The sequence below is a fragment of the Lotus japonicus genome, chromosome 6 (assembly GCF_012489685.1).
Source record: "Lotus japonicus ecotype B-129 chromosome 6, LjGifu_v1.2".
NCBI classification, from domain to species: domain Eukaryota; kingdom Viridiplantae; phylum Streptophyta; class Magnoliopsida; order Fabales; family Fabaceae; genus Lotus; species Lotus japonicus.
Window position 1 is genome coordinate 62660581 of NC_080046.1, and position 25673 is coordinate 62686253.

A 25673-nucleotide genomic window follows, 5' to 3' on the forward strand; every position below is an offset into this window, starting at 1 on the left:
TGGAGGAAAGAGAAAAAGTTATTTTTTATATAAAATAATAATTTGAAGACATTTCTAGGACCGTGGACCGCCAGAAATGTTGAAATAAATGAAAAAATAATCTGATTTGGGAACCACACGGCTACTGTTCAAATTCTCTCCAAGTGGGACCCACGTTTTTCTCTCTCTCTCCCCTCACTCATGTCAAACCAAACAAGGTTGCATTCATCATCTCTCCCCTAACTCTCTCTTCTCTCTTTCTCTCTTCTTTAACTCTCTCCTAACAAACAACTCCTAAGAGCATCTTCAATGTATAGTTGCTAGTTGGGTTGCTTAAAAACTATTTCGGTGGGTCCAGACTGACACATAGGATTTAAGCAACCCAAGCAGAATTTGCTCCAACCACGGTTGCTTAGTTTACTTTTAGTTGGGTCTCATTATACCTCTTATATTTATATTATTTCAAGGTAATGACACTATACAGGTACACGAATGAAAGAGAAAATATGATTTTTTAGTCAAAAAGTAAGGATAGAGAAAATAAGCAACCGTTGCTTAAATTTAAGCAACTCAACTGCCACGTCATGTTGCTCCAGTGGTGCTTTAAAATAAGCAACGTTGCTTAAGTTGCCAAATGGATTTAAGCAACCCCATTGAAGATGCTCTAAGTAATAAAAACAGATCCATTTTTTTTTTCATGTATAAAAGTTGGGAATCAAATTCTAAATCACTTGGAGACTTGTTTTAGAAACGAATTATTCAACTACTACGCCAACTCATTTCCTTAAGGCTCTCCTATTTTTGGTTACATAATGAATGACTTAAGGTTCTCCTATTTGATAGTGCACCTTATCATGCTTAAGTAAGTAATTTGCCAGTTTTTTTTATTTTTCAAGATTCGTATGACGTTATTTTGCTTAATTTTCTCCATAAGTACATAAATTCATTAATTAACAAATGTAGAATATCTTATTTTTTTCATATAACTATTTGATGAATAAATATTCCTATCATTTATTGCATGAATAATTACGTCATCTGTTTCAAAAAAAATTTACATCATCATTTTAATTCTAGCATTAAAAATTATTAAGGAATATTTAAACCAACACTGTTTTGAAAATTTAATTATATCATAAAATCGATAAACATATATATATATAATCCTATAGATATAAAATTAACGAGGAATATTGTTGCTGATAATTTTTTAAAAAAATGTGGTCAAATCTTATCTCTTACATTTAAAATTATTATTGCGAGAAGATACTTTTAGGTGTCTAATAAACACATGAATGTTAGAGACAAATTATAAGTCGATCATGAAATCATTTTTATTAATTCATAATTTATGACCCTAGTGTGGTGGATAGTGGTTCACGAAGAAAAGCTGAACAGAGGCCGGGTGAGAGAACAAGTGACTGAAAATTATTTAATAAAAGGTAAAAAAAAAAATAGGATTTGCTTTAGATGCATTGATAATATAAAGAACTTTATACATGCAATCATAGTCTTAAATTTTACATTTTAAATTTAAATTTAATTATGACATGACGAATTGATAAAATATAATTAGATGTTTAAAACATTTTTTACACAGTAATTAAACTCAAAAAATTATTATATTTTCATGAACATAAATAATAAAAAAAACAAAGTACTCTTTAAAAAATAACTACTGGATTAATTTGACATTTAATAGTTTGTAACGAAATTAGAATAATTAATAAAAGTCAATTGTGACTTTTATACAATTAAGATGTGTGTTGACAAAGTTTTTTTTAATGATTATGGTAATTTTTAATGGTTATTGTTATTTTTTATATAAAAAAATTGATATTAAATTTTAAAGAATTTATTTGGAAATTAACTTAATTTTTTTGTATTTTATGTGTATAAACATCAATAAGATTAAAATAGTTTTGATATATTGATTTAAAGCATGACAAATTGGAAAAAAATGAATTAAAATGTAATTAGGATTAAAAAAAAACTTAAATACGTGATATACATATTTTAAAAAAGAAAAACAAGAGAGAAAATACGGAAATATCTGATGTATGCCGACAAAATACTTCTATTCCATCCGTGCATGAAGCGTGATCAATACTAGTAAATACGAATGCATAAACTCAAAGTAAACTTGTCATTTAATTGAGAAATTTTTCATTTAAGTGATTATTTAATTAGTTTATTAATTAATTGCGCAATTAATTTGTTATGTTCATTTTCCTAATAAAAGTATTTCAAATCAAAATCAATTAATATAGTCAATGTTCAAAGACTAAATGATAAAAATGGAAGAATTAACTCAAATAAATCAATTTAATTAAAAACAAAATTGGCACATAATTTAAGTAATTCATTAATTTCACTGTTAAATAATACAAGACACACAGAAAGACATTCAACTTCTCCGAAGGTTATACACTGCTGGTAGTAGCAAATAGTATTTGCAATCAAAATCAATTAATTTCTGAAGACTAAATGATAAAAACGGAAGAAATAACTCAATATATACAATATACAGACAAAATGAATCAATTAAGTTAATTTATTGCACTGTTAATTGGTTTTATTAGTTCTCCTAATAAAAGTAATTGCAATCAAAGTCAACTAATTTAGTTAATGTTTGAAGACTAAATGATTTTTTTTTGTTATTTGGAGGGACTAGCCCGAAGACTAAATAATAAAATTGGAAGAATCAACTCAATACTAGTATAATTTAATTACTTTATTGCACTATTAATTGGTTTTATTATCTTCCTTTTTTTTGTTACAGGAGGAAATTTGGTTTTATTATCTTCCTAATACAATTATTTGCAATAGAAGAATTAATGTTTGAAGACTAAATTAATGTTTGAAGACTAAATGATAAAAATAGAAGAATTCAGTCAATATTTGAAAAAAAAATTCTATTGCAGATAACACTAATGCCATATTAGCACCTCATTTCCACAATTCCACACACAACTAGAATGAGAAATAAGCAATTAAAAATATGATTAGTGATATAATATGAAAATAATAAAGAAATATGAAGAAGAAGAAGAAAAAGTGAAATTGTACTGAAAAATAAATTTAGTGTGAATGTATGGTGTGAATACAATGAAAATTTCTCACTAACATAAATGTCAAATGTGAAGTACAGAGGAGATGAAGCAATGTGGGAGCTAATGTATAGTCGCAATTCTTAGAAAGTTGCTTTATAAAGCATATCTAGAAAAAGTGTATGCATATGTGAAAGCAAAAGGGGAGAAATGATGCATGTGTGAAATTTTTGTTAAGCTCAATATAAATTTGACAATTTGACTTTCTAACCATAATCACATATGTCAAATTCTATTCTAGTTTCTCAATTAATAATTTAACATATGTGAAATAACATTTACATTTAAACTAATGCTAATGCTAATTTAACGTATGTTTAATTTGACGTACAAGTAAAATTTCATTTGACATATCTCAAGATACTAATAGATAATTTTATATATCTCAAGATACTAAAAGAGAATAAAAGAAATATGATTTTCAGTTTAGCGGAAATTTAAACGCGAATATACATGTACCCCACTGTCTCTCGATACTATAAATGTGGATGCCAAAGAGACAATGAGAGCCAGATGGCTCATCTATATAGTTCGTAACGCCTCCTGCATCAGCTCTCAGTCTCATCTCATGCATTTCTAATACCAATTCCAATTCATTCTCTCCCCCATTTATACACCACCCTCTCCACTCTCCCTCACACACCACCCCCTCTTCACCTCTTCCCCTTTTGATAGCAAGTAACCAGCAACAACCATGGTTGTTCTGTCTCAGCCACCACTGAACCAGTTTTTCCACGTCAAACCATGCAAACCCACCACCTTTTTCACTGGAATTCCGGTGGTTGACCTCTCCGACCCAGAGGCCAAATCGCTCATAGTTCAGGCCTGCAAAGAATTCGGCTTCTTCAAGCTCATCAACCATGGTGTTCCATTAGACCTCATGTCCAATTTGGAAAACGAAGCTGTCAGATTCTTCAGAAAGCCTCAAACAGAGAAAGACAGAGCAGGTCCCCCTGATCCTTTTGGCTATGGAAGCAAGAAGATTGGCTCCAACGGTGATGTGGGTTGGGTTGAATATCTCCTCCTCAACACCAACCCTGACATCAACTCCTCCAAATCCCTTTCCATTTTCCGGGAAAACTCACAAAATTTCCGGTATAATTCTCTCTGTTTTCAACAAAACAGAGTCCCCTGTTTCCCCTGTTCTTAACAAAACAGAGTCCCCTGTTTTTAACTCTGTTTCAAAAAATCGTGTTGTGTTTTGATTGACAACAACATTTTTGTTAATTTTTGAAGCTCTGCGGTGGAAGATTATACTGCTGCAGTGAAGAACATGTGCTTTGAGGTGCTGGAACTAATGGCGGAAGGGTTGGGGATTGAGCAGAGGAATGTGCTGAGCAAGTTTCTGAAAGATGAAAAAAGTGATTCTTGCTTCAGGCTTAACCACTACCCACCGTGCACCGATTTGCAAGCATTGAATGGGCGCAATTTGATTGGTTTTGGGGAACACACTGACCCTCAGATAATCTCTGTGCTGAGATCCAACACCACATCAGGATTGCAAATCTGTCTCACAGATGGCACCTGGGTTTCAGTCCCACCTGATCACACTTCCTTTTTCATCAATGTTGGTGACACCCTTCAGGTATACTACCAATTTAATAACACATTCATTTTTGATTTGATGATGATGAATGATGATGATGGATGGAATCATGGACGAGATTGTTTCTTTGTTTTCTTTCCCTATGGCTATTATCATCATTATTACCACATCAACTGTTTCACTCTATCTGAATGACGTGTCACTAAAAGACTCACTCATCCTTTTTTGTTACAAAGACATCCTGTCCTGACAAATCTTTTCATTTATGGTATTGTATTTTTGCTACCAAAGAGGTACATATATGGTTTCAAATTCGAAACTCATTTGAAAAGCAAGGTAGTGAAACCAAAATTACATTAAAGAGATTCAACTTTTCTTAATTTAACTTCTGTTTATCATGATTTTAATTTTATTGTGATTTTCAAATTAGTATCTAAACATGCTTTTTATATCTCAGGTGGTATGTTTTATTGTAGCATCTTTACTCAAAAGCTAAGAATAATTAGTTTTAATTAATATTGATTATAGAGCATTTTAAGGTGTTATTATTGAAATACTGTAACTTGGTTAATGTTGTGTTATTAATGATGATGCAGGTGATGACTAATGGGAGGTTCAAAAGTGTGAAGCACAGGGTAATGGCTGACACTACAAAGTCAAGGTTATCAATGATCTACTTTGGAGGAGCATCGTTGAGTGAAAAGATAGCACCACTGGAATCACTCATGTCAAAAGGAGAACAGAGTTTGTACAAAGAGTTCACATGGAGTGAGTACAAGAAGGCTGCGTACAGTTCAAGACTGGGTGATAATAGGCTTGGCCCTTTTGAGAAAAAATGATGATCATGATGATGATGTGTCGACATTCTACTCTGCAATGCATTTTTGTTGACACGTTTTTTTAGTTTTTTTGGTTTGCGTGTCTGGGATTCAAACAGTTGTTTCTACTTGTTGACATATATAGAAAATGAATAGGTTATTTATCATGTTTTGATTGTTTTCTTCCTTTTTTTAGTTTTGTTCTTAATTTCTCTTGCTTAATCAAAGAAATGGAACAGTCAATGATGCCCTTATATTGTTTATGCAAAGCAAGTCTAGTCACATCTTGTAATCTGATGTTCACTATGAACTTTAAGCAACTGAGAATGGAAAGTCAAAATGTTAGGAATTACATACAGTGGAATTGCAATAAGTGTTCATTTAGAGAAAATGTACACATAATAAAATGTGCAATTAATATTGTTAACTTATTGCAATAAGTGTTCTCTCATCATTTATTGTTCTCATAGAGGTATTACTGTATATGGAAAAACATTAAGACTTAATTGCATATTTACTCCCTCATTTTTCACCATTGTGCGAAGTTCCTCTCCCAGGTTTAAAATGAGCGAATTTCCTCACTCATGTATTAATTTGTGAAAATTGCCCCCTTCCGTTAGGTAGCCGTTTGAAAGCTAACGGAAGTTGCTGATGTGGATTCCTATTTGCACCCCTCTTGCATACCACCCCCTATTTTTAAAAGATAAACCAAAAAAAATAAAAATAAAAACCTAACACGTGATTCCCCCAAATTAGATCATCATCTTCTTCATTCTTCTCTTCCCCCAAATTAAGCCTTTTTCCAGAATCTTCTTTCTTCTTCTTCGTTCTTTATATGCTCTCTTCTTTCTTCTTCTTATTCTTTTTCACTTCCTCTTTTTTTCGAGCCCATCTTCTTCCTCTTCTCTTCTTCACGATCATTCCTCTTCTGCACCCAGCAAGGAAAGTGTGGCGGAGGTTGTGAGGTGGGTTGGGGTTTTGTTTCTGGATTTCTGGGTTCTGTTCTCTGTTTTCACCCTCTCATTCATCTTCATTTTTTTCTGCTTGTGTTTTTTGGAAAATTGATTTGGGGACGGGGTGGAGCTGCCACTACTTGATTAAATCAAACAACTTGGTATATTCTATAATTGTTGTAATATATTTCGTTGTTTCTATCTTCTTTTCTGAACCTAGTAGTGGATTTTCAAGAGGTAAAGATGGAGGAGAGAAGAAAGATTAAGGTTGGAAGAGGAGGATGAGGAGGGTTTGGAGTGGGGAAGAAAGGAATGGTGGTGGTGCTGCTGTGGTGGTGGTGGTGGTGGTATGAAGATTAAAAGAAAAAGATTAATTGAAAGAAAAAATTGACATGGCATCTAAGTGCGTATATGTCAGAGACACGTCATTTAATGAAGGCCATGTAAGCTTCCTCCGTTAGTAATTGGATGACAGATTAACGGAATGACCAATTTGGCACAAATTAATACATAAGGGAGGCAAATCGCTCGTTTTAACGGCTCACAACGGTGATACTTAAGGGAGCAAAAGTGCTATTAAACCAAACATTAATTAATGCAACATTGAAATTTTAAGTGAACAATTATTATGAAACAAATATTTTTATTCTAAATGGACACTTATACATAAGGAGTGTAAATTATCAGTGTCTCTCAAGATTTATTAACTCAGTTTATTAATAGTAGACTTTTTATATTTGAAAATTTGTAGTTATCTCTTCAAATAAATGACATTTTTTAGTGTTTAAACTTTATTTTTTCTCACCGGGTTAACACTTTGTTGGTTAAAAATACTTTTAAAATGTGTTATTATTTATTGATAAATGAATTATAGGTAACACTTATGACATACTCCCTCCGTTCCTATTTATAAGTCCATTTTACCCAATTTTCTTAGATTAAGAAAAGTAGTTACAAGCAATAAATTTGTAAACGAATTTACTCACTTTCCTAGATTACCCTTATTTAATTTCTTATAAATTTCTCTCTCCAAGTTATTATTTCAAAATCTCATTGTCTCTTTCATATTAAATATGAGGATAGTTTTGGGAAAAAATAATTAATGCTCCATTAATATTGTAAATGGACTTATATTTAGGAACAAGAAAAACACTAAAAAATGACCTTATAATAAGGAACGGAGGGAGTACTAAAATTAAAAACGATCCTCGAATGATAACTTAAGTTGTAAAAGCTAGGGAATATATAGGATGGGGTTGGGCGATCCAGAAATCAAAATGTAATGGGAGTAATTTATCTTTCCAATATTAAAAAAGGTTAAATTAAATCTAAAAATTTATAACATGTTCGAATTAGTTTTTGGTTTAGAATTAATTATAAAAGTAATTTTAAGCATTTGCACTCTGGTTTGTTGAGGTAAGTTTGTGAAGAGATAAAGCCATAAAGGTATGCAGAGAATTAGATGAGAGACTAAAAGAGAGGATGGATAACCTTATTTAGTTGGAGATAAGGGATCAAGAGTTTTGTCACTCAGAATCATCATCTTTTAGGGTCTTCCCAAATCGAGAAGAAAAGAGATGATACACGTGCGAATTTTTTTCTTTCATTTTTACCCGTAGCTCAAGCGGCCGATCTTAGCCATATTAGAAAGTGTGTTTTATAATGCCTGAGATTTTTATTTTACATATTGTTCTATCCGAACTTCAAGGGATCATATATAGTGACAACCATGTCGTCCAACATTAGCATTAGTGTAAGGATACTTGATACATGGTCTTTTAAGGTCTTTAATAATGTTGGAATTGGACGTTTAACTTTTATTATTTTATTACTTAATCACTGAATAGTGGCAGACATGTTAGGTTTTAGTTGAAAATCACATTCAATGTAGTGAAATTTGAGTCTGCGATAGACCTCGTAACACGCAAAACATGAAAGGAACCTTACCCCTGTTTGGATTCAACTTAAAACTAAACAGGCACATCATTTTTAACTAGTTAATTTAGGGGTTTAATAATTACACGGTTAAAAATAATTAAATTTATGATCGTGTGATGTGAGCCTCAATCTAGATATCATAATACGTGTGTAGAGTTAAACAAACTCTCTCTCATAGTACTAGAGTCGTCATTTAGACAAGATTATCATAGATGATAACTCGGTAGATACCCAAACCTCAAAATCCTAAACATTAACTTAATAGACTTGTCGATAAGACCCTTCTTCAAATAAGACTGAGAGCATCTCCAATGGGGGTTGCTTAAATCCAGTTGACAACTTAAGCAACGTTGCTTATTTTGAAGCACCACTGGAGCAACATGATGTGGCAGTTGGGTTGCTTAAATTTAAGCAAGGGTTGCTTATTTAAGCAAGGGTTGCTTATTTTCTCTCTCCTTACTTTTTGACTAAAAAATCATATTTTCTCTTTCATTCATGTACTTGTACAGTGTCATTACCTTGAAATAATATAAATATAAGAGGTATAATGGGACCCAACTAAAAGTAAACTAAGCAACCGTGGTTGGAGCGAATTCTGCTTGGGTTGCTTAAATCTTATGTGTCAGTCTGGACCCACCGAAATAGTTTTTAAGCAACCCAACTAGCAACTATGCATTGGAGATGCTCTTACAAGTAATAGCTCAATGGGTACATACATAGTAATAGTGGCCTTTTTTTTTTTTTTCATTCTTTTCTATGTCCTTCTTAAACCAAATAAAGTGACCCTTGTTGACTTTATGAGATTTTTCTTAATAAAATCTTAAATGTTGTAAATAAAAAATGGATACCGCCGTGTATAACTTGTAGTAGCAGACATATGACCGAAGATATCTTTGTCTTTAGATTTTGTTACGTGGGAATCGGTGGAAAAGTTTTGCAACATATGCACTTGGGACCAGGATCACTTGTGTTACTTTTTTCTCTGTTACTTCATAATCCTTTTCTTTTAGGATATTGTTGTGCTACTATTTTAAAATAAGAGTGTTCAGTACTTTTTAGTGAACTATTTTAAATATTATAACTAAATTATTGAATTATAAAAGATTTTTGTATTATAGGTCAATCAAGATAAAAAAAAAGAATTGAAACTCTTTCATATGAAGAATTAGCTTGAATTTTATAATTATAGTACGGGAGAAACTGCATTCTTTTTAATTATTGGGGCAGCTGACTTTTAATTCTTTTTCTTAAATTGTGTTTAGAATATAAATGAAAATGAGCTAATGCTAGCTTTTCGCAGCCGTCCCCCCACCTTTCCACGAAATTGATGAATCATATTGATGTTTAATTTTATGAATTATTGATTACATATGTCATAATAAATGTGAATACCCACTTTTAGCAGATCCTTTTCATTTAAGAAAGTGTACAAGAGAGTGGAAAAAAAGAAATGAAAAGGAAAAGAAAAAAAGAAAAGAAAGAGGAAAGGACAATGTTTAAAGGAACGCAGTGATGGATTAAATGAGTATAATTGTGGAGTCCTATAATTGTTAGTCATCTTTGCCTAACCGTGGATCATTTTTATTTTCTTTCCCTTTAACAGTTGTAAAATTGTTCGGATTATTATGACTGTTATGTCCTTCTAAACAAATGATTTTCTTGTAATTTTTCAATAGGGATGTGTTTAGTAACATCACATAGAGGAAGGGTATTCGGGAGCACGTATATCTACTTTTATGAGTAAAACCAGTATTCACGATTTTTTATGTGTTTGCAATATCCTCTGTGGAGGCAATCTTATTCGTGTCGGGAACATGCATATCATGATAGAGCTAACTGAACATGTAAGAGTTTTCTCATTCATAAGATTCGAACTCAAAACCTTACTTAAAATGAATCAAACATGTACAACTTAAACCAACCAACCACTCATTAGTATTGTTTTCACCGTTTATAAACTAGTCAATTCTTAATGAAATTTATATGGGTAATTAAATAATTTTAAGTTAACAATAACAACTTACGATTGATAAATAGTAAAATTAATCTATTTTGCATTTATAAATCTGATTATATATCAAACAACATTTAAGTATAGAGGTAGGAAGATGATTTTTTACCAAGGTAAATATTGTAGGAAGTCTAGAATCAGAATCTAACTAAACAAAACAACAAGTTGTAGAGCAAATACTCAATTTTCTTGAGGTCAATTTAATATGCACAACTTTTAAAGTGATGTAAATTTGCACAATGTGCTTTGATTGTCATAGCAAGTTCAGTACATCATTTTTTTAAAAAGGTAATACATAATAAATTTTTAATGATTAAAATGTGTTGATCTCTTATGATCAGTTAAATTACATAGTGTAAAATTACTCTACTCTAATCTAAAAGTGATGAAGGAGAACCAAGAACCTTTTCTTCATGCATCATGCCCCTTCTCTTTTTATTTTTCAATGGATCATGCAGGCGTTCACGTTCGGAACAAAAGCAAAAGACTACTCCCCTCTATTATCTAATACAATTCATTGTTGAAAATTGATATTCGAGATGCCTCAGTGATGACAAATTGGGCTTAAGTGCTAAAACTAATGAAAGACTTCCAAAAATCAAACATGTTCTTTCATGATTGACAATACGCAAGATTACTGCTAGTCTTTTTAACAACACGAATAATATATACCAAGTTTTTTTTTTTTCTATTTTATATACCAAGTAATATCATAAAGCATGAAAATGAAGGGTTCATGTACCAAAATTAAAGAAAGAAAGAAAAAGGAAGCTGAGTTTCGAATTATAAAAGTAGCATATTCTTCCCCGGAGAGAGAAGGACATTTGATATTTTAATAAAAGTATTTGCTTAATATTCTGATAAAAGTCAAAACTACATTTATTTTAGAAAAAGAATGTCGTAGACGCATCACTTAAAAGTCTTAAAGTATTTGCTTCGGACTAACTAAGAATGATGACAAAAATATAAATAATAAAAGTAAATATTTATATATATAATCTACATGGAAATTAATTTTCTTTATTGTGATTTCTGGCAGCTCCTTTAAATACAGCATGCTAATAAGAATTAGAAAATTTCTTTGATACCCTTTTAAAATAGGAGAATTTCATATCTTTTGCTTTGACTTACCATGGTCTTAAATCTCTTAAAATTGCAACTTAGTTCTTTAATGTCTAAAAAATGAACTACAGGGTATTAAACCGGCCCTCTCATTCTCAGAGACTACTGGAGCAATGCCTTAAGAATTATCCTACTGTTTGCAAGGACTTGTACGGTCATATTTCTAACACTTTTACATACCCAGCCCACTCATGCTAAAAGATGAACATTTGTGTTCTTTAAAAAAGTGAGCAAAGCGTAGAAAATTGATTTTAACATCACCCTTTTATATTATTTTCTTCCACACTTTCAATTCATTATAAATGTGAAATGTAAATTTTGTGTTTCACACTTACGAGGTGTAATTAGTTCCCCACACTCATAAGTATAGTAAATTTGGATGATGAGAAAATTAAAAAGGGGTGATATTAATACTAATTCTTCAAGAACATCTATCATTCAAGTATGCTGATTGTTGAATGCACGGCGGAGTGTAGAATGTCATTCAAACACATTACAAGAAAGACTTAATTTAGGGTTGAGCTCAACACCAATGCTTTTTTTAATGTTTTATCATGTCAATGAAGGCTAACCTGCCAAGCGTGTCCCTATAAAGTTTTGAGTACATCCAGGACATTAGTAATATTCATTTTCACCCATAAAAGTTCCTGTGCTTCTGTGTTGCTATATCTTGCGTTGCTTGGCTTAATTTGGAAGCTGTACTTGCAAGCATTGAAATATGCGCACATGGCGAAACATGACTCGGTTTTCCTAGACAGAAGGACGAGCAAGGTTACTGTGAATATGTGATTCATCAATTAAAACTTGTATACATTTTTGTTTGTTTTGAATATTTCAGCACATATATAGAAAAACAGAAGATGGCCTTAGGGTAGGGATGACAACGAGGGCGGGTGTCTATCGATGACTAAGTGATTAATTCCAAGTCAGATAAACTACAATCTATTGATGTAACAAAATAACACAACACAGCACATAAACGGGTGCAATTAAGTTCACCGGCGTCCTACCTTCTTTAGCACAATGGTCCTGCTCGGAAAAACTTTAACAACACCCGGTTGCTCTGGAAAATTTAAACACGAAGCAGAAACTGTTAAAGATTAGCAAATCATGCATGATAATGTGCTAGAAATTGAAGGTACAAGGGGAAGTAACGTTTGTTGGATACGTGCTTATGACACGTGTTGGGCATTGGTGGACTGAACCTTATTCTAGAAGTAGCCTAGCTTAGAACAACCAATTGGCAGCATATGACAATGAAATTTTAAGTACAGGGGCAAGAATCCATATTTATCTCTATTAGTAAGAGCACTTATAAAAGATCAGAAATTGTATTAATTCTAGCCTTGATCATCAATTGGATAGTTAAGAACATCAATAAACAAGAATACATAGTACAGCAAACGGCATTGATCATCACAATGTCACCAGTTGTATACAAAGCCAAGATTTAAATCTTGAATATGTTATGAAATTACCAAATGGCAAATGAACATTTGAGTTCCTTTATTTTGAAAGTATCACAGGACACTAGTGAAGAACTAAAGTTTAATTATAAAAAAAGTGATAGCATACATGGTTCCATGAACTATATTCAGGACACCCTTAGAAAAGAAAAGAAAAACCTCCATTGCCAATTCTGCAAGCATTATAACAGCACCTCAAAATAAAGATGACAATGGGTAAGATCTACTATAACATCCTAGTACTTGCGTTTGCAATAACTCATATTCGTCCCATACCCCCATGGGTAGATACTTGATTCCCCGTCCTCGTACCCTCCGAGTACTTATATGCTCGTACTCATACTTATTACCCACAATTTAGTTAATCAAAATATAATTTTTACTATTTCCATCTATTAATTAAAAATGAAAATATAATGGTTACTAAAAAAACATTGATTATAAATACAAATGATCATCTACTTAACAGGTAAAAATAAGAGAGTAAATCAGCCACAATATATATAATACTATGACCTTACATACTGAAGCAAATTAGGATCACGGGCGTCCTACTCTCTTTGTCGTAAAGCCCTTGGATGGAAAAACATGAAGAACACCTGGTTGCTCTGCAAAATTAAAACACCTAGCTTAGAACAACCAATTAGCAGCATATGACTATGAAATTTCAAGTACAGAGGGGCAAGACCGCAAGAATCCATATTTGTCTCTATTAGTAAGAGCACAGTTTCCTATTATAAAAGATCAGAAATTGTATTCTTGCCTTGATCTAATCCTACACACGATACCAATGAAACCAGAATTCACTAAATGAAACGTACTCTAATTTCTTGCATCATCATAATATTCAGATTTCTATGATTCCAATGTAACAACTTCAGAGCTCTTTTCGGTGGAATCTGGAAAAGGATTTCGGTGCAAACAGAACACCCCGTTTGACAAGTTATCAGAGCATCAACAAACATATTGATAGCGTTTCACAAAAATCTGAAGACAATGCTGTTAGGATTTTGGTACGCGCGGAAGCCGAAATTAGACAATGGACAAATAATAATAAGACAAAAGAAACACACAATAATTTGCCAAGACTATGCAAAGGTTTATTTCTGAAGAATTTAAGAGATACAAGCACTCTCTATACCCAAAATCCCAGTACACCCAGTTGCTCACACAGAACTCTACTATGGATTTTTATGGTATAATAATCACACACACTAAGCTCTCTTACAAAGCTTGCTAAGAAAAGTTCACAAAACTTACACACATAATCTTGATATGAGCTTCTCCTTATATAGGAAATATTGCCACCTAACATGCTTCATGGTTAAGGAAAGACCAACCTTTCATGAGTTGTTATACAACTCAAGCCTTGAATTTTCCAACACCATACAGCTTGCACAAGTTGGATTTTGCCATGGACTTTTAGGAAGCAAAGATCAAATTGAAGTTTTCAATTTGATTTTTACCACTAACTTGAGGTAGTAAAAACCAAATTGAATTCTGCAACTCCTTAACCAATTAGATGCTTTGGTTAATTTGAGTCACCAACTAATAATTCTCCACCTTGACTCTAATTTACCAAGTCCAACCTTTCATCATAGTCTTCATGCAAACATGTCCATAAGGACATTAACAACCTTTGCTTACATTTAACCAATTTAGGCAATGCCTAAATTTTTCTGTAGGCAAAGATTTTGTCATCATGTCAGCTGGATTATCTGCGGTAGCTATCTTCTGTACTGCAACTTGCCCATCTGCAATACTTTCTCTGACAAAGTACATTCTGACATCAATGTGCTTGGTTCGTTCATGATAAACAGGATTTTTAGCCAGGTGTATTGCACTATGGCTATCACAATGCACTTCTGGAACTTGTGCATTCACTCCTAAGCTATCCAACAAACCATGCAACCATTTACTTTCTTTTACAGCTTCTGTTAGTGCCATGTATTCAGCTTCAGTGGTTGACAATGCAATTGTGGATTGCAATGTTGCCTTCCAACTTACTGTGCATCCAGAAATTGTAAAGACGTAACCTGTCATTGAACGCCTTTTGTCCAAGTCACCTGCATAATCAGAATCAACATAGCCTACCACACTTTCAGATGCTTGATTTCCATCATATATTAAGCTAACATCTGTAGAGCCTCTCAAGTACCGCATAATCCATTTCACAGCTTCCCAATGTCCTTTCCCAGGATTACTCATATACCTGCTCACAACACTTACAGCGTGTGAAATGTCTGGTCTCGTGCACACCATAGCATACATCAGACTTCCAACAACATTTGCATATGGAACTTTTGACATCTGCTCCACCTCAATCTCAGTTTCTGGTGTATCTTTAAGAGAAAGCTTAAAGTGCGCTGCTAGCGGTGTACTTACGGGTTTGGCTTGATTCATTCCAAAGCGTTGAAGCACTTTTTCTACATAGCCCTTTTGGGATAACGTCAGTTTGCAACAGCTTCTATCACGATGAATCTCCATCCCTAAAATTTTCTTCGCTGCGCCTAAGTCCTTCATCTCAAATTCTCTACTCAACTGAGATTTTAACATGTTGATTTCAGCTTTGTCACGTGCTGCAATCAACATATCATCCACATGTAAGATCAAGTTTTGATCTAGTAGTACAACTCTATGTTTTGATGATTACAAGTTAACCTTTTGATATGAACAATTGTGGTACTCTAACGTGTTTTTCTGAGTGTGCTATTTACAGGCTCTGACCTCAACTCAATCTCACACAAATCAGAAGCACTGTGTATAAAGAGTAACCCAAGCAACGCTTTCGCATTCACCATGTTCAGTATGAACAGTGGAAAAGCTTCAGAAGTTCTGAAGCTATACAAACTCTGATGTGGACTCAGTCGCTAGAAGCTCTGAAGATCCAGAAGTTCTGATAACCAAGAAACACTGAAGGTTCAGATGTTCTGATTGTGTAGAAGACTCTGAAGATCCAGAAGCTGAATAGTGGAAACTCTGAAGTCCAGAAGCAAGAAACTCTGAAGGCCATGTTCTTCCCTCTGAGTTCAGAATCAGAAGATACAATGGTCAGAGGATCTGTGCTTTCCCTCTGACTCTGATCAACCGGCTTCACAAGTTCCAATATGAAGTATTCCCCTGATCAGAAGTCTCCTAGGTTAAAAGGTCAAGTCGCTATCCAAGTACAAAAGCAAGTGTACCTTCCTGACGACCTACCTAACGTTCTCAGCCACAGCAGAAGCTGGATTTTCCAGAACTGCCCTCCAACGGTAGCATTTCCCATGCAACGCTCAACCCTAATCCTTGGAGTATATATAGAGGCTGAAGATTGAAAGAAGCGGTGTAGAAGTAACACATACGCGCAAGACATATTCAAAATATTCTAAGCTTTCTTTCATCTGAAATTCATTGAGTTTACTATTAGCTTTTTAGAAGCAAATCTCTTGTAAACATTTCTTTGATAAACAGTTTGTTTAGTTCCTTTAGGAGATCAAGGTTGATCGGATCCTAAAGAAGACTAAGAGAGTGAATCTTAGTGTGAGCTAAGTCAGTGTAATTGTTAGTCACTTGTAGGTTTCAAGTGCAGTTGTAACTCTTACCTGATTAGTGGATTGCCTTCATTCTAAGAAGGAAGAAATCACCTTAACGGGTGGACTGGAGTAGCTTGAGTGATTTATCAAGTGAACCAGGATAAAATCCTTGTGTGCTTCTCTATCTCTTATCTTTAGCACTTAAGTTCTCGAAAGATTTGTCAAAATCTTTAAGGTGGAAGTTTTGTACTGAAAACGTTATTCAAACCCCCCCTTTCTACCGTTTTTCATACCTTCAATTGGTATCAGAGCGCAAGTTCTGATTACCACACCTAACAGTGTTCAGTGATCCGGGCCGGTGTGAAAAACAATGGCTGCCACCACCAGTGAAACTCAAAGAGATGGTTACAATGCAAAGCCTCCTATGTTCGACGGTCAAAGGTTCGAATATTGGAAAGATAGACTGGAAAGTTTCTTTCTGGGTTTCGATGCAGATCTCTGGGATATTATTGTGGATGGCTACGAGCGTCCAGTTGATGCAGATGGCAAGAAGATCCCAAGGTCAGAGATGACTGCAGATCAAAAGAAGCTGTACTCACAACATCACAAAGCAAGAGCAATTCTTCTAAGTGCTATTTCCTATGAAGAGTACCAGAAGATTACAGATCGTGAGTTTGCTAAAGGCATTTTTGAATCTCTGAAGATGTCTCATGAAGGAAACAAGAAAGTCAAAGAATCAAAGGCACTGTCTTTGATCCAAAAGTATGAATCCTTCATCATGGAGCCAAATGAATCCATTGAAGAAATGTTCTCCAGATTTCAATTGCTTGTAGCTGGCATACGACCTCTCAACAAGAGCTACACAACAAAAGATCATGTCATAAGGGTCATCAGGTGTCTTCCTGAAAGTTGGATGCCTTTGGTGACTTCAATAGAGCTCACGAGAGACGTTGAGAATATGAGTTTAGAAGAACTCATCAGCATTTTGAAATGCCATGAGCTGAAGCGCTCAGAGATGCAAGATCTGAGGAAAAAGTCCATAGCCTTGAAATCCAAATCTGAAAAGGCTAAGGTTGAGAAGTCAAAGGCTCTTCAAGCTGAAGAAGAAGAATCTGAAGAAGCATCAGAAGATTCTGATGAAGATGAGCTGACTCTGATCTCCAAGAGACTCAACCGCATCTGGAAGCACAGGCAGAGCAAGTTCAAAGGCTCTGGAAAGGCAAAAGGAAAGTATGAGTCCTCAGGCCAGAAGAAGTCTTCAATCAAGGAAGTCACATGTTTTGAGTGCAAAGAATCTGGGCACTACAAAAGTGATTGTCCAAAGTTGAAGAAAGACAAGAAGCCAAAGAAGCACTTCAAGACCAAGAAGAGTCTGATGGTGACATTCGATGAATCAGAGTCAGAGGATGTTGACTCTGATGGTGAAGTCCAAGGACTCATGGCCATTGTCAAAGACAAAGGAGCAGAGTCAAAGGAAGCTGTTGACTCTGACTCAGAATCAGAAGGAGATCCTAACTCAGACGATGAAAATGAGGTATTTGCTTCTTTCTCTACCTCTGAACTGAAACATGCTTTGTCTGATATCATGGATAAGTATAACTCTTTATTGTCTAAGCATAAAAAGTTGAAAAAGAACTTATCTGCTGTCTCCAAGACTCCTTATGAACATGAGAAAATTATTTCTGATTTGAAAAATGAAAATCATGCTTTGGTAAATTCTAACTCTGTGCTTAAGAACCAGATTGCTAAGTTAGAAGAAATTGTTGCCTGTGATGCCTCTGATTGTAGAAATGAATCTAAGTATGAAAAGTCTTTTCAAAGATTCCTAGCTAAAAGCGTGGATAGAAGCTTAATGGCTTCAATGATCTATGGCGTAAGCAGAAATGGAATGCATGACATTGGCTATTCTAAACCAATTAGAAATGAGCCTTCTGTCTCTAAAGCTAAATCCTTGTATGAATGCTTTGTTCCCTCTGGTACCATATTGCCTGATCCTGTACCTGCTAAAGTTGCTAAACATCCTCTTAAAAAGGGATCTTTCTCTATGACTAAATATCATGCAAATATTCCTTTAAAATATTATGTTGAGACACCCAAGGTGATCAGAACCTCTGGGGTAACTAACAAAAGAGGACCCAGAAAGTGGGTACCTAAGGACAAGATTATCTATGTTGCAGATATCCTTGACAGCTCCACTGAAACACCAATCATGGTATCTGGACAGTGGATGCTCGCGTCACATGACGGGAGAAAAGCGTATGTTCCGAGAGCTGAAACTTAAGCCTGGAGGCGAAGTTGGCTTCGGAGGAAATGAAAAGGGTAAAATTGTTGGTACTGGTACTATTTGTGTAGATAGTAGCCCATGCATTGATAATGTTTTATTGGTAGACGGCTTAACACATAACTTATTGTCTATAAGTCAATTAGCTGACAAGGGTTATGATGTTATATTCAATCAAAAGTCCTGCCGGGCTGTAAGTCAGATCGATGGCTCTGTTCTATTTAACCGCAAGAGGAAGAACAACATCTATAAGATCAGATTATCTGAGTTGGAGGCTCAGAATGTGAAGTGCCTTCTGTCTGTTAATGAAGAGCAGTGGGTATGGCATAGACGGTTAGGGCATGCCAGTATGAGAAAGATTTCTCAGCTGAGCAAGCTAAACCTTGTCAGGGGCTTACCCAATCTGAAGTTCGCTTCAGACGCTCTTTGTGAAGCATGTCAGAAAGGCAAATTCACAAAAGTCCCTTTCAAGGCAAAGAATGTTGTCTCAACCTCAAGGCCGTTGGAACTTCTGCATATCGACCTTTTTGGACCAGTGAAAACTGAGTCTATAGGTGGCAAGAGATATGGGATGGTTATCGTTGATGACTATAGCCGCTGGACATGGGTAAAGTTTCTAACCCGCAAGGATGAGTCTCATGCTGTGTTCTCTACCTTCATTGCTCAAGTGCAAAACGAGAAGGCTTGTAGGATTGTGCGTGTCAGAAGTGACCATGGTGGAGAGTTTGAGAATGACAAGTTTGAGAGTCTGTTTGATTCCTATGGAATTGCACATGATTTCTCTTGTCCCAGAACTCCTCAACAAAATGGTGTTGTTGAGAGGAAGAACAGAACTCTTCAGGAGATGGCTAGAACCATGCTCCAAGAAACTGGCATGGCTAAGCATTTTTGGGCAGAGGCAGTAAATACAACATGTTACATTCAGAACAGAATCTCTGTGAGACCAATTCTGAATAAGACTCCTTATGAATTGTGGAAGAACATAAAACCCAACATTTCTTATTTTCATCCTTTTGGCTGTGTTTGTTATGTTCTCAATACTAAGGATAGATTGCATAAATTTGATGCTAAGTCTTCTAAGTGTCTATTACTTGGTTATTCTGATAGATCTAAAGGTTTTAGATTTTATAATACTGATGCTACGACTATTGAAGAATCTATTCATGTTAGATTTGATGATAAGCTTGACTCTGACCAGTCAAAGCTAGTTGAAAAGTTTGCAGATTTAAGCATTAATGTTTCTGACAAAGGCAAAGCTCCAGAGGAAGTTGAGCCAGAGGAAGATGAACCAGAGGAAGAAGCTGGTCCCTCTAACTCACAAACTCTGAAGAAGAGCAGAATCACTGCAGCTCACCCTAAGGAATTGATTCTAGGCAACAAAGACGAACCAGTCAGAACCAGATCTGCCTTCAGACCCTCTGAAGAGACCTTGCTGAGTCTGAAAGGATTGGTGTCCTTAATTGAACCCAAGTCCATAGATGAAGCTCTTCAGGACAAGGATTGGATTCTGGCCATGGAAGAAGAATTGAATCAATTTTCCAAGAACGATGTTTGGAGCTTAGTGAAGAAGCCTGAGAGTGTCCATGTTATTGGAACGAAATGGGTATTCAGAAACAAGCTGAATGAGAAAGGAGATGTAGTCAGAAATAAGGCAAGGCTAGTTGCTCAAGGCTACAGCCAGCAGGAAGGAATAGACTACACTGAAACATTTGCTCCAGTAGCAAGACTGGAAGCAATCAGACTGTTGATCTCTTTCTCAGTAAATCACAACATAGTTCTACATCAGATGGACGTAAAGAGTGCCTTCCTAAATGGTTATATCTCAGAGGAAGTCTATGTTCATCAACCCCCAGGTTTTGAAGATGAAAAGAAACCAGACCATGTGTTCAAATTGAAGAAATCACTCTACGGTCTGAAGCAAGCTCCCAGAGCATGGTATGAGAGACTTAGCTCATTCCTTCTGGAGAATGAGTTTGTAAGGGGTAAAGTAGATACAACTCTTTTTTGCAAGACTTATAAAGATGATATCTTAATTGTGCAAATTTATGTTGATGATATTATATTTGGTTCTGCTAATCAATCTCTATGCAAAGAATTTTCTGAGATGATGCAGGCTGAATTTGAGATGAGTATGATGGGAAAATTAAAGTACTTTCTGGGAATACAAGTTGATCAAACACCAGAAGGAACATATATCCATCAGAGCAAGTACACTAAAGAACTTCTGAAGAAGTTCAATATGCTGGAATCTACAGTGGCCAAGACTCCAATGCATCCAACATGCATTCTGGAGAAAGAAGATATAAGTGGTAAAGTATGTCAGAAGCTCTATCGTGGCATGATAGGTTCACTTCTATACTTAACTGCATCTAGGCCAGACATACTATTTAGTGTTCATTTATGTGCTCGATTCCAATCAGATCCAAGGGAAACCCACTTAACTGCTGTTAAGAGGATCCTAAGGTATCTGAAAGGCACCACTAACCTTGGCTTGATGTATAAGAAAACATTAGAGTATAAGCTTTCAGGTTATTGTGATGCTGATTATGCTGGAGATAGAACAGAGAGAAAAAGTACTTCCGGAAATTGTCAATTTCTGGGAAGCAATCTAGTCTCATGGGCAAGCAAGAGGCAATCAACCATTGCACTATCAACTGCAGAGGCAGAATATATCTCAGCAGCAATATGCAGCACTCAGATGCTCTGGATGAAACATCAGCTGGAGGATTATCAGATCCTTGAGAGCAATATCCCAATCTATTGTGATAACACTGCTGCAATCTCATTGAGTAAGAATCCTATCCTACATTCAAGGGCAAAGCACATTGAGGTAAAGTATCACTTTATTAGAGATTATGTACAGAAGGGCGTACTTCTTCTGAAGTTTGTTGATACTGACCATCAATGGGCAGATATCTTTACAAAGCCCTTAGCAGAGGATAGATTTAATTTTATTCTGAAAAATCTAAACATGGACTTTTGTCCAGAGTGAAGATGGATCAGAACCTCTGACTATGATACTTCTTGATCAGAAGATGTCTAGTCCAGAAGGTAACTCAATCAGAGTGTGTGTGCCCACTGGTACTGACTCTGAAGCTGAGACAACAACACGTGTGTCAGAATTTCTGATGCATAGTTCCTTGTGCCCGTGTGACAGTCTGTTATGATTGTGTGTAGATATGCTTATCTCCTGTGTGTGATTTGTGTATTTTACTGTTACTATCTATCTTTAATTTTCAGCCGTTGATCTTAAAGTGCTTTTTGAATCAACAACGGTTATTTGATAAAACCCACTATGAGCATATGCAGGGCATCCAAATACCTTCAAACCAGAGTAGTTTATAGGTTGACCGGACCACACCTCTTGCGGAATCTGCTGATTTATTGCAGCTGATGGAGATCGATTCACCAGGTAGACTGCTGTATTGACAGCCTCAGCCCAGAACTTTTTCGGAAGATCAGCCTGTATACGCATGCATCTTGCACGCTCTAGTAAAGTTCTATTCATCCGTTCTGCAACCCCATTTTGCTGCGGTGTTCTTGGCACAGTATGATGCCTCACTATGCCTTCAGCTTTGCAGAACTCGTCAAATTCTTTGCTGCAGAATTCGCCACCATTATCTGTTCTCAGTGTCTTCATTGATCGTCCAGCCTGCTTCTCAACCATGGCCTTCCACTGCTTGAATTTGACAAACACTTCACCTTTTTGTTTCAGGAAGTACAACCAAACTTTTCTTGAATAATCATCAATCAGAGTGAGAAAATATAAGCAACCTCCCAGAGATGGGGTTGTTGCTGGTCCCCACACATCTGAGTGAACATAATCAAGAACACATTTACTTGTATGATTTCCAGCACTGAAGCTAACTCGCTTCTGCTTACCATACACGCATTCTTCACAGAATTGAAGTTTGCAATTCTTCATGCCACCTAGAAGACCGCGATTTGCTAGTATCGCCATCCCTTTCTCACTCATGTGTCCAAGCCTCATATGCCACAACCTTGCAGTAGTAGTCATTTCTGACTCCTTTGAAGAAGATGCAGTAACTGTGTTTACTACTGCAGCACCAGTCATCCTAGCAATTCCATGATACACCTTTGCTTTCATCACCACCTTGTTTCCTTTTCTGACATACACGTTCTCTTCATCATCCCCTGAATATTTGTATCCTTGTGTCTGTAAGGTACACAAAGAAATCAGGTTCTTTCCTAGCATCGGCACATGCCAAGCTTGAAGCTCTGTAACATCACCCTCTTCTGATTTGAGTCGTACGATTCCAACACCAACAACTTCTAGTACCCAATCATCTCCCACCTCAACCTTTCCATCTTTCTTTTGGTAGGTAGAGAAAAGGTGCCGATGTGGTGTCATGTGGAACGAGGCTCCAGTATCTAGGATCCAATCCTCCCTGGAACATCCCAAGGATACTGTATACGCTTCACCTTCAGCATCATCCGAACTACCAACGTCATCAACATCAACAGAAACTTCTGTTGCAACGTTTACAACCTGCTTTCCCTTCCGTTTCGGACAATTTTTTCGAATATGTCCAGGCTGGTGGCAATGAAAACACTTCAAGCTTTTATGAGTTTTATTGCTTTTTGATTTAGACCTGCCCTATACAACAAATGACATTTACAATATCAAAACAAGCTACCACTTGCAGCGTGCAGCGGCTAATGAGATCCCTCAACACAGCACAACCTAGAGCTGTCAATAATAATATGGGTTCGAACCCGCGGGTGGCTAAATGAGCCGGGTTGGGTTGGTTAAATTCTAGCTCGGAAAAAACTTGGGTTAGTGCAACCCGGCTCCTTTAACCCGCGGGTTAGACGGGCCAACCCGCGGGTCAAGCGAGCCAACCCGTCGGATCAGAGTTATTTTTTATTAAAAAAATTATTTTATGTTTCTGTGGAAGGCCTGTCAAAATGCAGTGGAGGTTCAAGCTAATTTGGCCCAAAGAAGAATTGCAAGATCAGATATGTGTACGCTGTGTGGGGAAGCACTGGAAACGATTGAACATGCAGTACTACTCTGTCCTTGGACAAGAGCAGTATGGTTTGGGGCCCCTAAGCAATGGACTGCCTCAGCACAAGGTTTGTCTAGCTTTGATAATTGGCTACTGGGAAGACTAAATTACACTGAATAAACCGCTACTCAAGGGGGCCTTAAAATTTGCAGCTCTGAGCCTCCCTGTGTGGGCTACCTGGAAAGGGAGAAACAGGGTTGTGTTCAACTTTGTTCCCCCTAACTCCTATGCTACTATCAGACATATACAGAGTAATGGTATGTAGACAAAAAAAAAATTACACTTATTTCATCTTTAGATTATTATTTTAATAATTGCAATGTGTAAAGAAAATGTTACGCTTAAAAAATAGCAAAATAATACCTGAAGAGAATGAAAACATATTACACGAAGATAGAGAAATACAAAAATATTGTTTCAAAAAAAAAAGAAATACAAAAAAAACTACGTGTAATATAAGTGATATAAAATTACACAATAAAAATATAATGCACAGAAATGAAATAATATTTTTATAATATTTTGTGAATATTTAATAACTAATATTTATAAATTATTTATATAAATAATACTATATATAATATCTTCCCAAGCATCAAACAACTCACTACATGAGTTAGTAATTAATTAGATAAACTACAATCTATTGATGAAACAAAATAACACAACACAGCACATAAACTGGAGCAAATTAGGATCACGGACGTCCTACTTTCGTCCTACTTTATTATCTTACTGCCCCTGGATCGAATAACACGACGAACACCTGGTTGCTCTGCAAAATTAAAACACCAAGCAGAAACTGTTAAGCATAGATTGGGGGGCATTGAAATATGAAAGATTAGCAAATCATGCACGATAATGATGCCTGAATTCATGACAATGAAACAAATGTAATTTCTTGTCGAAGTCATCGTATAGATCTCTATTTGAAGGAGGAGATTCCAATTTGGGTGCAAATACATGATCCTAAAACTAGACCCCAAGCCATGTGAGTAGCTCGAAAGGTGGAATTAGCTACACGGATGACAACAAGTTCTCCAGGGAGAAGTGCAAAAAATGTGTTTCACAATTCAAAGTCTAATCCACAGTCAAAAGAGCTGTGAGTGCAGCTACTCCCCCAGTCAAAATCCAAAGGTAACACATAATTCCATTTCTCCCAAGCTAGTTAAGTCATTAAGCTTAGAGAACCATGGGCATTGAAGGATGAGTGTTAAACTAGGGGATGGTCATGGGTGATACCTCAAGTCATGTTTATTGGATCGGTGCCTATGTGTTGGAAATTGGAGGACTGAACTTATTCTAGAAGTAGCCTAGCTTAGAACCCTTAGGGAAGTAGTAATAACAAATTGGCAGCATCTAATCTAAATAGTATATAAAAGAGAACCTAAAAGATGGCAAGTTTTGACACTTGGCAAGCAATGAAGGAGGTTTCAGCAATTTTTCCATGATTAAAAAAAAATCAAAAGAAAATCTTATTACCACTTTTGGAAACTTGGGAGTGGCATCTTTGCTAATTGTTTTTTTATCTAAGGGTAGCCATGTAATAGCACGTGTAATTTATTTTATTTTTGAAATATTTTTAATCTTAAATTTGACTAACATTGATTATTACTTCACATTAATTATCCATTACCTACTTTTAAGCCAATCACTATTTAACAACTTAAATCATTTAAAAAAATTCTTAATTATTAATTCAAACTTTCTTAATTATTAATATCTGATAGCTAAAATTGTTCATGCACGTTTATTAATGAGATATCTGTTTACAAAAAAATTAATGGGATATCTTTTCAATCTTGCATTATATCCCATATTAATGGTTAAACACAATTTGTCTACCACTACCATATTTATAGCCAATCATCTTTTTTTTTCTTTTAAAACAGTTTTTTTTTTGTTTT

General features: G+C 35.3%; 1 protein-coding gene and 1 long non-coding RNA gene across 2 annotated transcripts; one reads left to right on the forward strand and one right to left on the reverse strand.

The window, feature by feature from the left end:
• Window positions 1-3588: 3588 nt before the first annotated feature.
• LOC130723045 (gibberellin 2-beta-dioxygenase) lies at window positions 3589-5809 on the forward strand. Its single transcript, XM_057573969.1, has 3 exons — window positions 3589-4184; window positions 4326-4674; window positions 5232-5809. Exons 1-3 carry the CDS (start codon window positions 3784-3786, stop codon window positions 5472-5474), a joined length of 993 nt encoding a protein of 330 aa, XP_057429952.1. The 5' UTR covers window positions 3589-3783; the 3' UTR covers window positions 5475-5809.
• Window positions 5810-10472: 4663 nt separating this feature from the next.
• Window positions 10473-14205, reverse strand: LOC130723046 (uncharacterized). The gene is made up of 3 exons (XR_009014147.1): window positions 13765-14205; window positions 12488-13551; window positions 10473-12227 (listed from the first exon to the last, which is right to left on the reverse strand). It is a non-coding gene; the product is annotated as an uncharacterized LOC130723046 (long non-coding RNA).
• Between the last annotated feature and the right edge of the window lie 11468 nt (window positions 14206-25673).

What these genes read in the sequence shown, in the direction of transcription:
- LOC130723045 (XM_057573969.1), top strand. Translation starts at nt 3,784, where the DNA reads ATGGTTGTTCTGTCTCAGCCACCACTGAACCAGTTTTTCCACGTCAAA. An exon ending in GAAAACTCACAAAATTTCCG is followed by an intron (nt 4,185 to 4,325) that starts GTATAATTCTCT and finishes TAATTTTTGAAG; the next exon opens with CTCTGCGGTGGAAGATTATA. An exon ending in ATGTTGGTGACACCCTTCAG is followed by an intron (nt 4,675 to 5,231) that starts GTATACTACCAA and finishes ATGATGATGCAG; the next exon opens with GTGATGACTAATGGGAGGTT.